Below are 12,704 nucleotides of genomic sequence, written 5' to 3' on the forward strand. Positions count from 1 at the left end.
GTGAACAAGAGAAGAGAATACCTGCCCAAATATTTTTTAATAACGAAAACGAAAGTATGTAGACAAACTATTTCAGGTAGACAATCAGTCCATAAAAACTTCAACGATAAATGAAGAAAATCATATCCTATGGTTCTCAAGCTTTTCAGGGCGTGACCCCCCAAAATAATCAAATTTAACTGGGGACCCCCCAAAATAAAATAATTATATTTGAACTGGGGACCCCCAAATGAATCATATTTGAATTGGGGACCCCCCTGACAAGCACCTTGAATTGTAGGAGTTGAGGCATTACATTTAGTTTGACTAATACATTTCCACAGATAAATATTGTATAGCCGATCTAAGTAGATAGGCTATTTTCAAATTGTTTGCCTCCTTCTTATATTATTTGACAATTTGGCCAATGCTTGATCAGTTTTGTATAGTTTGTTGATTGCTTTTGATGCAGTAATGGTCTTTTTTCTTTTCTCTCTATTTTTCTTTTTGAGGTATTAAAAAGGTCTTAAAAGTCCTTAAATTGTCACTTCACTGTCATCTGGGCACCCCCCAAAATCATGTGGGGACCCCCTTGGGTCCCGACCCACTGGTTGAAAACCACTGACCACTGACTAAATAGCTATATAGACAAAAAAAAGAGAAGGAATTGACAAGCAATACCAAGTTTTAAAGGAACTCCAGTTGGGGAGGATGACAGTGCTTCAAATATAGAACTTTACTGTTATAGAGAATAGATTATAATATTATTATAGATTATTACAAACACAAACATTATCTAATGTTGGTTAAATATTTTAACCTAAAGGCAAGTCCACACCCATGATTTGCAATGCAACTCCTTGTAACTGCTGCTCTTTGCAACTCCTTGCAAAGCTACTTGAAACCATTATCCCCAAATGTCACCAGTCTCAGTGATGGAAGAAGTAGGCTATACTCATTTGTTACTTAAGTACAAGTATCAATACCGCAATGTAGAAATACTCTGTTACAAGTAGAAGTCTGGTATTAAAAATGTACTTGTGTAAAACTACAAAAGTATTGGCATCAAAATGTACTTACAGTAGCCTACCAAAAGTTCCACTGATACATATTACGAAAATAACCAATCTACAAGCTCACAATCTTGCAACGCTTGTTGCTATTGCAGCTATTTTCTTATGTTATTTGACAAATTGGCCAATGTTTGACCAGTTTTGATAATATAGTTTACTTTTGATGTAATGGTCTTTGTTCCCTCTTTTTTTTAAGTATTAAAAAGCCCTTATCACTTAACTGTTATCTGGGGACCCCACCCCACACCATTTTCACTGCCTGTCTGTCTCTCTCTGTCTCTCTCTCTCTCTCTATTTATTTTTTAGCAAAACTAAACAATAAAAGCCTGGAGATCGAGGCTACCCTCTGTCTGTCTGTCTGTCTGTCTGTCTGTCTGTCTGTCTGTCTGTCTGTCTGTCTGTCTGTCTGTCTGTCTGTCTGTCTCTCTGTCTCTCTCTCTCTCTCTCTCTCTCTCTCTCTCTCTCTCTCTCTCTCTCTCTCTCTCTCTCCTCTCTCTCTCTCTCTCTCTCTCTCTCTCTCTCTCTCTCTCTCTCTCTCTCTCTCTCTCTCTCTCTCTCTCTCTCTCTCTCTCTCTCTCTCTCTCTCTCTCTCTCTCTCTCTCTCTCTCTCTCTCTCTGAAAGCAGCATTATTTGCGTCTTTGTGTACAGGCTACACTTTCGCTTTCACTTGTGACCTTTGCTTCTGAACAACAACGACGACGACGCAATTCTTCAGGTAGGAGGACAATTACATTTTGAAGAATGCTTTGATGACGGATTATATATCTTATTTTATGCTATTATTAGGTAGTGTTAATTTAACACTGATTTATAAAAAAAAATCTGGGCAGGGATAGGCCTAGCCCCTACGGAACCTCTCCCTCCGCTAAGTAGCTCCGAGATGAGGTCCCTGTCGGTTCCTGCCGTTTGCGGTCGACATTGTCGCACATTTTCCACTTTAGATGTTTCTTACCCCTTTCTGCACATCGTATCCAAAAAGCAAAGCATTTGCCCCACTCTCTCAGATGTTTTAAGTTCTAGCGGAACATAACAGCTTCCACCGAGTTGAAGAAAGTATTTAATTTGCCTCGGTTTTCATCCGGTTCCATAATATTTTGCATTAGAAGATGCAATTCAACATTTGACCAGTAGGGTAATCAGTAATTTTATCTCTACGGGCGCAACTCTTGCGCAATGTCTTAAAAACATGTAACCGGATGAAAACCGAGGCAAATTAAATACTTTCTTCAACTCGTTGGAAGCTGTTATGTTCCGCTAGAACTTAAAACATCTGAGAGAGTGGCGCAAATGCTTTTCTTTTTGGATACGATGTGCAGAAAGGGGTAAGAAATATGTAAAGTGGAAAATGTGCGACAATGTCGACCGCAAACGGCAGGAACCGACGAGGGACCTCATCTCGGAGCTACTTAGTGGAGGGAGAGGTTCCGTAGGGGCTATAGGCCTACTCTTGTTCTAACTTATAAACATGTTGGCAAACCTAAACTATAGACGACCTTGTAGCCTACTGCTTTGTTCTGAACTTTATCAAACTTTGTTATATTATTTCTAATTAAAGTTTTGTTTAATTATACATGAATTCTAGCTGTAGTATACAACCCTCGTAGTCGTAGACGTATTTATGATTCTGACGTCTTCAATCTACGAGAGTTGTAGGGTTCACGCCCCATGGAGACCTGGACTTTCTGCACTATGCCCCGTAGACACTCCAAACATGTACAAATGTGAAAATAAAGGTGCTTAACTCCAAGCCCCAAATGTTAACTGGCTCTACGGGGTAGTAGTTTAATGTAATAATTCATATCTTTCAACAAAGAAGTGTTTTAATGCCGTCTGTGGCCGAACGCCATTTTTTCACCCTCGTTAACTTCCTGTTTACATTTAGTGTAATTCCGGGTTCCACCGGATGCGCCCGTCACTACCCGTCGCTACCGCCCACTGGGAACTTCCGACAGAATCGGCCACAGACGGCATTAAAACACTTCTTTATTGAAAGATATGGATTATTACATTAAACTACTACCCCGTAGAGCCAGTTAACATTTGGGGCTTGGGGTTAAGCACCTTTATTTTCACATTTGTACATGTTTGGAGTGTCTACGGGGCATAGTGCAGAAAGTCCAGGTCTCCATGGGGCGTGAACCCTACAACTCTCGTAGATTGAAGACGTCAGAATCATAAATACGTTTACGAGGGTTGTATACTACAGCTACATGAATTCCATATATAGGCCTATAGATATACAATATTATTCAAAACTCTGTCAAGGCAGCAGGGGAGGGGCGTATATAATTTTTTTTTATGGAAAAGTGTCATTTTGTTTTAATTACAGTCTACTTTATTGCTGAAATAGGACTAGGAAGCCAATTAACACAATTGAATAATTCCCTCCAATATACAGTCCATTCGACTTACATGCGCCTTTTCAGAATGGTTAGATAGATGTCTAGTCTGCATAGGGTTTAAAATTAAGGGGACTGCATTCTTGGTTAACCATCGCCAATTGCCGTTTTGCCCCACTATGCGTTATTTATTCATAATAGACTATAACCTTATGCTTTGTGTAAATATGCATTAAATGTATTGTTTGTGAAAGTGCACTTTGCACATCCTATAAAGTAGCCTAGGCTATGCAGTGAGACAAAGTTGAAAACACGTCTCTGCTCGGTCAGTGCAGGTCTAAAAACATAAAGGAATATCATATTTTATTTTATTTTCATAAGAAGCAGCTCAAACTATGTCCGCTTTGGCTCATTTTGAATGTTTCAGACCTAAAATACACTGCATAACACTAGCTGTAGTATACAACCCTCGTAGACGTATTTATGATTCTGACGTTTTCAATCTAAGACGTCAGAATCATAAATACGTCTACGAGGGTTGTATACTACAGCTAGCATAACGCAGTGTAATGTAGACAGGTCCGCAATTTAAATACTGACACGCACCCTGATTGCCTGATGCGATATAATAGTGAATCACTGCTGATTGAATAGTCTACATTATTAATCACTAGCCCATACCCGGTCGGGGACACGACCCACCCAAGACAGAGGTTACTCAAATTATATGTAAGATGAGTTATTCAGCTTTAATAATCTAAGTTGGCCTGTATTAAAAGCCATTTGTTATTAGGTAGCTGTCACACACATAGCCCCATTTAACCTCTCCCTCCGCTGTATAGCTTCGAGATGAGGTTCCACATTACGCGTTTAAATCGCTTTTTAGTCAGCCCGTGGCATGTCTCCCAATGCAATCTTACAGGAGCAGTACTGCGCATGCGGACAGGGTTTGATTGGCCACAGGCTGACTAAAAAAGCGATTTAAAAGCTTGTTTCAACCCGTCATTTCGATTTTCTTGAGCGCTACATTTTAAAACATCTGAGAGCAGGAGGGTCGACCTTTACTTTTTGGATACGATGTGTGGAAAAGGGTAAGAATCATGCATAGTGGAAAATATTTGCCGTCTCCCCCCCTCCCTAGCTACAGACAGGAGCGGTAGGTTCCGAATTGAGCTAGCTGTCACTTATAACAAACTAGCTAGACTGGTTCCCTTGTCCTGCCTATACTCAAGTACTATGCTTAAAATGACAACCTCTCTCTTTCCCTCCATCCTTCCTTCCGTCCGTCCGTCTGTCCGTCCGTCCATCCATCCATCCATCCATCCATCCATGCATCCATCTATCCATACATCCATCCATCCATCCATCCATCCATCCATCATAGCTGTCCCAGAGGGAAGTGAAGATGGAGGAAGAGGAGGATGAGGAGGGGGGACCAGAGGGAGAGAGCAAGAAGGTCAAAGGTCAACCGGATGTAAAGATGGAGGAGATACCAGAGGTGAGATCATTATTAACCCAGAGGTTCTCAATTCAAATGAATATAATGAACTATATGGTAGATTGGAAAACCAGCAGAGCCCATAAAGCAGGGTCTCTAGGCAGACTAAGGAGAGAGAAGCTCTCATGTCAATGAGGACCTGGTTCTTTGTGTTACTCAATTCACAGTCTAGATATAATAGCTTCTCGGCTTGACCTAGCTGATGTTCAGTGAGAAGAGAACAGCGAACACATTTTAGTGTTAGTTTTAGTTTTTTTTATATATATAATGGGGTATTTGTCAAAGGCAAGATTAAAAAATATCAGAAAACAAAAAAACAAACAAAAAAAGAAAAAGAGCATCTGTCAAAAACTGTTCACAGTAAAGAAAAAGAAAAAAATCAGTTATAACTGGCAAAGCTAAGAAATTGGAACATCGATTTTATATCCATCTACGATACAATAGGTTCATGTATGATATTAATTTACAAACACTAAAACTAACAACATTTTCTGGATGGTTTTATTTATTTTATGTATTTTAAAAAAAATACAGTTTCAGTTAGTTATCAAATTGTGTAAACCCTTTTATTTCAGTTAACTAAAATAACAACCTCTCTCTTTCTCTCCATCCGTCCGTCCATCTCTTCGTCCGTCCATACATCCATCCATCATAGCTGTCTCAGAGTTCTTCCATGATGACAGAAGGACAGACTTACACTCCAGCATCAGTCAGCAGCCGTACAGACCTCAGCTCCCAGCATGTCCAGACAGGCAGCTCCATGGTGAAGATGGAGGAAGAGGAGGATGAGGAGGGGGAAGCAGAGGAAGAGAGCAAGAAGGTCAAAGGTCAACCTGATGTGAAGATGGAGGAGAAACCAGAGGTGAGATCATTATTAACTCTTTGACTGCCAGAAATAAAATATTGTTTGCTAAGCCACTGCCAGCGATTTCCGAGTGTTTTCACTAACCTCATCATAGAATATTATTCTTCACAACGATCCATCCGCCGATCGCTTTAAAGAACGTAGGGTGGTCTCATAGAATCGGAGAAAAAAAAGTGCCGCCGCGATAATCCATTCCATAGTTGTGGGCAGTTGAACGTGGGTTGTTTTCGCCAAAAAGCTACAGAAAGCAGAGAAAAAGCCATACCGGCACAAACGACAGACTAAGTCTATTTAACTTCTTTTTGGGGCATAGCATGCAGCTTCCTTGCTGTATGCACCTTCGCCACCTCCCAGCCTTACTAACCAGCCTGTTCAGATTGATTGAACCCCGGCACTGATATGATAGCCCCCAGCAGGCAACCACAAAGACGAGGACACCAGCAATTATAGACCGATAGAACATCTGCAGCATCTTTTTACACGCTCCGAAGGACCTGAGCCTCGTCAGAAAGAACAACTTGCTCCGCCCTGGCTGTAGAGGGCATCAGAGTTGTCAGACTGTCCAGTAACATGTTCAGGTGCACGCCCAGGAACTTGTAGTGTTCCATGATTTTCACCACCTCCTTGTGTATGATGCTGGGGACCGGTGGCACCCTCTCGCTCCATGCAGTAGTCCAACACCATTTCCTTGGGCTTGCCAGCGTTGAGCCGGAGACAGCTCGCCTTGCTCCACCTCACGTCACCACGTCGTCATGGTCTACCGTTTTGTCACCTGTGATGCAGCTGACGACGGCAGTATCATCGGAGAACTTCGTCTTTGAATTGAAGGGAACGTCAGAGGTGTAGAGGGTGAACGGGAAAGGTGACTTGACAAACAAACATGCTGTATAATATCAAAAGGCGTACAGGCAATATGGGCCAGAACGTAGTGAGTTTGTTTATAATTGTGTGCTTTCCATTTGCTATTGTTCGTTTCTTTTTGTGTGTATGGTTTGTATTACATGTTTAAATATTATGCTAAAGTATAGCCCATGGTATAGCCTTTTGCTAAATCTTTTAACTTTTACGGTTTGAGTGCACTTGTTTTCGTCTCTGTATGGAAGGAAGACTGTCGCAATTTCAAAGATTTTCAAAAATAACAGATCTACATAGGTGGGATTTCCTCCCATGAAGATCTTGTTTCCCTAATACACTTGAGCACTGAAATTGTGTAGGATCATCAACGCTATGGACTTGAACCGCAATGCCTTTTTTTTATGCTTGCAACTTTGTGGTTTGCAGTGGAATGGAAGTAGTTTCACACAGCATCATGAAACCCACCGAGCTGTGTTATTTTCACACACAGCTTTGAGGCAGAAACGTTTTCATATGGCGCAGTGGTAAATTAGCTGCCCAGTGCAGCTAATATAACCCCCAGACCACTGCCGGGTCTGGGGGTTCGAAACTTCGAATCCACCGCGGTTCATCTGGCTTTGTCAAGGGTCTATACGAACACAATTAACCCGTGTTCGGGGAACGGAAGCGGGGTGGGGATAGTGATATTTGTGACTACCCATACTCCTACGGGTTGGGAGGAGTAGGACAAAGGCTCTACAAAAAGAGCTGGTTGAGAACCACTGGGATAGAACAACAGTGACAACAAATGTGTGTGGGGACGGGAGAGGAATCAATTGCCAAAATTTGGCATAACAACTAAATCAATGTATAATCAAAAATACACACATCCGGTGGATGCATGTACTTGGTCTTGAATTTGCTACTATTAAAAAGCACTGGTTCAGGGCTGTAAAGATTTCAAAGTATCAGATATTATCACGGATGTTGTTGAACGTGGCTGCATTTGTCTTTGAAAGCCTTGGTATATATTATGAACATCTTGGTGCCATTGAGGGGGGGGGGGGGGGGGGGCAGATCATTTAGGAAACCTTGCTCATGTCTTGGCCACATGCCTGCTACTATCTAGATATCTTAGCTACAGTGAGAAGCAGTGGATGTGATTATTTGAATGATTAGATATGGTGGTGACATATAGTGCTTCTGTCCAGGAGGTAATCTCAGAATGGTGGAAACTAATTTAAGGCAATACTGGCACACTACTTCATGTATTGAATTTGAGCAGATTAACCACTGATTCATCTTTTTGAATATCATCATTATATTATGTACAAGGATACTAGTACTCTTTATGTAAAGTCATACTTCTCTGAGTTACGAGATAGGTAGTGTAAAAACGATCCTTCATCTCTCTCAAACTGACATGATCTTGCATTGTCACTCTGTTCTATTTCCTCTCTCTTTATCAACAGCATTTTTATAAATCTGTAATCAATTTGTCAGAAGTTTTCAAATTGATACATTCAATGTATGTTAACATTTCTGCTCAAAAGCTTCTTACTACCTGTGTGGGGAACTTTCATACGACATGACATACTGTAGAATCAGAATCAGCTTTATACATGATGGAAGCCCTCCCTCCATGGAAGTTGTTCCCATCCTGACTTTTTCCCCTTTTCGGTGTTTGTTAACAGTAGGCTTGCTGTTGTGCAACACAAAACTTGTCTTCTTAAATAGCCGTTTGCCAGATATTTGTAAATTGTAATTGTAAACTAATAGTGACTCCTCTTTTTCTTTCTCCCTCCATCCTTCTATCCCACAGCTGTCTCAGAAGTCTTCTGTGACGGCAGATGGTCAGGTGTCCACTCCAGCGTCGGTCAGCAGCAGCGCGGACCTCAGCTCCCAGCTGGCCCCGGCAGATGGCCCTGCAGCCTCCCAGGGAGAGGTGAAGTTGGAGGTGAAGAAGCAGGAAGATGAGGATGAGGAGGGGGAAGCGGAGGAAGAGAGCGTGAGATACTTATTAATCCAGTGGTTCTGAACTCAAACTGTCTGGCAGGATGGAAAGTATCTTTGTATCATAGGGCGCTTTCACACTATGGTCCCGGGTGCGCACTCCAGACCGCTTGGCAGGTGTCGCGCTAGTGTGAATGTTGCGTATCGTTCCCCGAAACGGATAACCGTATCGTACCCGAAACCACCTCCGGAGGCAGTCTCGGATCCGGATCATGCGTTTTCGGGTACGGTACGCTGCAATGTGAAAGCAAGCGTACCGTTAGACGGAAGTGGCCCGCTATTTGGAATAGGTGACGGTATATAAACTCGACAAAAACAGCCAACAAAAACACGTCGCAGATCAATCCACAGGGGTTCAACCATGGCCGTAACATATCCACACCAAGCAGTAGCACAGCAGAGCAGTGCGCTCTGTATGTTGGATGCCGCATGTATGTTGGATGCCGCATGTATGTTGGATGCCGCATGTATGTTGGATGCCTGTATGTTGGATGCCGCACAGAGTCTGTCAGCGCAGCACCGGTTTGAATAAAAGATGCACCGACATTCCATAGGCTAAAGCAATGCATTTTGTGATCGCATCGCACAACTAATAGCCTACTAAAACTAACGGGGAATACCAGAAAATAATAATATTTTGACATACGGGAGAAACGGTTGGTGCGAATATTTAAATTGGATAAAATAATTATTGCGGTTGGATAACGGGTGAATAATTAATTTGTACATGCGGATTCGGATGACCATGAGAGGCCATCCGCGCATCTCTACTACATATCTTTGGAAGAAACCCTGTATCCCATATTGCAACTTTTAATGCTTTTTCATCATAAATGAATGCCCTATTGTCATACAGTGTCACACAAAAGTAGCAAAAATAGCCAAGCTACAAGCTGAAAATGCGGCGCAATGCGACACATTGAGCTTGTTGATCTGCTATTTTTGATATTACAATATAGAGCAGATAACCACACTGATCTTGCATTGGAAAATATAATTTTTATTTTAAATATGAACAAAGGCAGGAGATGCACGTCCCCACAGTTCTTTTTTACACACAGTGCTGGACCCACAAATCATAAATACATAAAAATAAAAAGGTGAGTCTGCACACAAACTGCTCTACAGTCTTTTTAAATTATAACCAAAAGCTCTAAGTTAATCTCCCATGTAGGGCTAATAAATTAATACATAAAATAAGGAGACTCTTTTTAAATAACCAAAAGTGAACTTTCTCTTATTATTATTATTATTACTTTGGAGACTATGGCAAGCGCGATCCTATCGCACACCTTCCTACATGACCAGCTATGGCTTTGCAGTCCAGAGGATGAGATCTGCACGTAATGCGCGGATGCGCAGATTAAACAACAGACAGGCAGCGTTGCGGAATGCGTTTCAACTGTACTTGTACTTTTCTTCATAGAGAAAAAGAAGAGCACAGGGCGCATATATATATATATATATATATATATATATATATATATATATATATATATATATATATATATATATATATATATATATATATATCATTCAGTCCGACTTCACTGTATAGGCTACTATAGTTGCCTTTTCATAAATGATATATTTTTGTACTTAAGCTGTCGTGAAAGTTTATAATATTTAGAGAAATTTAAAGTTTCAAATACAAAAGTAGTAGTAGTTATGTAGGTTATTGGACATTTAGGACATTTAGACTGAATGTTTCCTGTATCCTCATCTTGCGCTAATGCACACAAGTGTTTCACCAGGTTTTATTTGTGTTGTTTCTCATAAGCGTACATCCGTTGTCCGTCAACAACACAGCAGTCTGTGCCTTGACTTCTGTGCGCTCACTGCGCTGAGCGCTCAGTGCGTTGACTCACTCCCCAGCCGCAACCCTATATGTATGCGCGACCAGCACAAACATTGTCGCATAGTTGATGACGTCTGTTTCCACAGGCAAAACACTATGTGCATGCCGCCACCTTTAGGATCGGGGGTATATATGCAAGTGTTCTCTGGTGCGCAAGGATCTTGGCCAATGTGAATGCAGGCCAGCATTCGTTCTCGGGAACGGTTCGAATGCAAACGGATCCAGTGTGAAGCCGCCCTTAGTATCTTTGTGTTTGTCAGTGGCTCTGGAACCACAACAAGCTCCTAGTTGTGACCTGTGGTGGTGTTTGTTTCCGGGGAAGTTCTTGTTTTGTATCACTGAATGTCCCTGCATACTTACTCATAGTCAGACTAATGCTGCCTTTAGTGAGGTTCTGATTGTCTTTGCATGCACTGCGTCAGACCTGTTTTCAGTGAATGCTATTCTGAAAACCAGATTTTAGCTGTAAAATGCTATATTAATCTTTGGAGATATGCTGAGCGCAAGAAACTACCAGGATTTTCATGGGTACGTTTCAACAAGACATTAACCAAACCAAGTTGATCTACAGTAGTGGTGTTACGAAGGCTTTCATGTTATCTAGTTTATCAGATAGGTCACCATTTTTTAGCCCTAAGTGAAAGTGAAACTGTGAAACTGTCAGACAAATATCGGACATCCACTGCAATGCAAACTTCCCTACTTGAGGAAGGAGCCAACTCACTCTGCAGACTGCAGTTTATCCAGGAAGACCAAACCAATCATTTGTGTGTTGATTTTAGGAAATCATTTGAGTGGCTTTTTACCGTCTACTCTATTTCTCAGATAAAGAAAGAGAAGCCCTCGGGAGATGGATGTAAAGGCGAGCCCATGGACACATCTTCGCCCTCGTCTTCATCCGCATCTGCATCACCGAGCGAGGACAGGAAGCCGGAGGTGAAGAAAGAGCCCAAAGAGGAAGAGGAAAGTCCTGGGTCGGCAGCTGCCAGCAGCTCTCCAGCTAGCGCTCAGAGCAAACGGAAAAGTGAGTGCACACTTCAACTTCTTTTTCTGTTGGTGATATTAAGAAGAGCGACCTCGATTTGTACAGATATACTATATATGTATATATTTTACTTTTTTTTGTTTTCCATGAGAAGATTTTAATTAAAGATCACACATCTTTCCTTCACTTTGTCACTTCATCTCCCTCCTCTGCTAATCTCCCTTCCATCTTTTCTCTTACATTTTTCTTACCCCATTTCTCTCCCTCTCTCCATCTTCTCTGTCCTTATCTTTGACTCCTCTCCCCAACTCTCTTTTCTTCTTCATGCATCTCTCTCTGTAGTCTTTAAACCAGAGGAGCTGCGTCAAGCTCTGATGCCCACCGTAGTGGCTCTGTACCGTCAGGACCCAGAGTCCCAGCCCTTCCGTCAGCCGGTGAACCCCCAGTTACTGAAAATACCCGTACGTATTCAAATTAGTAACAAAACTAACCTGCTAAGTGACTGCACTGGCTGCCATTTTGCTTCTGCTCCTCTTCTATGAACTTAGCGTTTCTCTTTCTTGTTTATTGTCTCCGCCAGGCCGAAAGGCATGGCGAGAGAGTATGTTTTCGCCCCTGTCCGTCCGTCCGTGTGTCCGTGTGTCCGTCCGTCCGTGTGTCCTGTCTGTGTGTTAGCACCAAATCTCCGGCACCGTTGGCCCGGTCGCTGCGAAACTGTGCACACACACTCCCTGGATGCCAATTCAGAACCTCTGCCTCAAATATTTCACATGGGCCTGTTATAGCGCCACCAGGAGGCCGATTTGTGCAAAACCCATTTTTTTCCATTACTCCTACAGTTTTTAACCAAACCTCATGCAAATCGGTACACAGTATCTCTATAGTCACGTGATCAACCCTGATCTGTCCGATTTCCCATATTCCATCCTCATTGGCTAAGGTTACCATCCAAAGTTTGCAGGATTGGTCCGTTTTGAACAAACTGCCTCAAATCATGAACGCAGCTTGCCATTTCCATAAAATTGCACACGCACATTCCCACTAGGCCGAGGAAGAAATGGCACTTAAAAGTTTTCACATCAGCCTCATGGTGGCGCTATAACAGGCCGATTTGCATTTTTAACTAGAACTGCACCGATCTGCGTGAAACTTTGCACGCCTACTCCCTAGAGACCAAGGAAAAACATCTGCACTGCATTTTTTACATCTGCTTTTTACAGCGCCACCAGGAGGCCGACTTATGTCAAATACATTTTTGG

General features: G+C 42.0%; 1 protein-coding gene across 1 annotated transcript in view; it reads left to right on the forward strand.

Annotated features, from left to right (window-relative positions):
• Positions 1-1,669: 1,669 nt before the first annotated feature.
• The window catches only part of LOC308081081 (uncharacterized protein), a 37,104-nt gene continuing 26,069 nt past the window's right edge, over positions 1,670-12,704 (forward strand). Inside the window, exons 1-6 of the mRNA XM_080457480.1 lie at positions 1,670-1,768; positions 4,777-4,890; positions 5,546-5,752; positions 8,412-8,597; positions 11,286-11,484; positions 11,788-11,906. Of these exons, the coding sequence (XP_080313606.1) occupies positions 4,798-4,890; positions 5,546-5,752; positions 8,412-8,597; positions 11,286-11,484; positions 11,788-11,906 (804 nt within the window). The 5' untranslated portion in view covers positions 1,670-1,768; positions 4,777-4,797. The remainder of the gene's footprint in view (positions 1,769-4,776; positions 4,891-5,545; positions 5,753-8,411; positions 8,598-11,285; positions 11,485-11,787; positions 11,907-12,704) is intronic.

The sequence above is a fragment of the Gymnoscopelus braueri genome, assembly GCF_963280865.1.
Source record: "Gymnoscopelus braueri genome assembly, contig: SCAFFOLD_300, whole genome shotgun sequence".
Classification (NCBI taxonomy): domain Eukaryota; kingdom Metazoa; phylum Chordata; class Actinopteri; order Myctophiformes; family Myctophidae; genus Gymnoscopelus; species Gymnoscopelus braueri.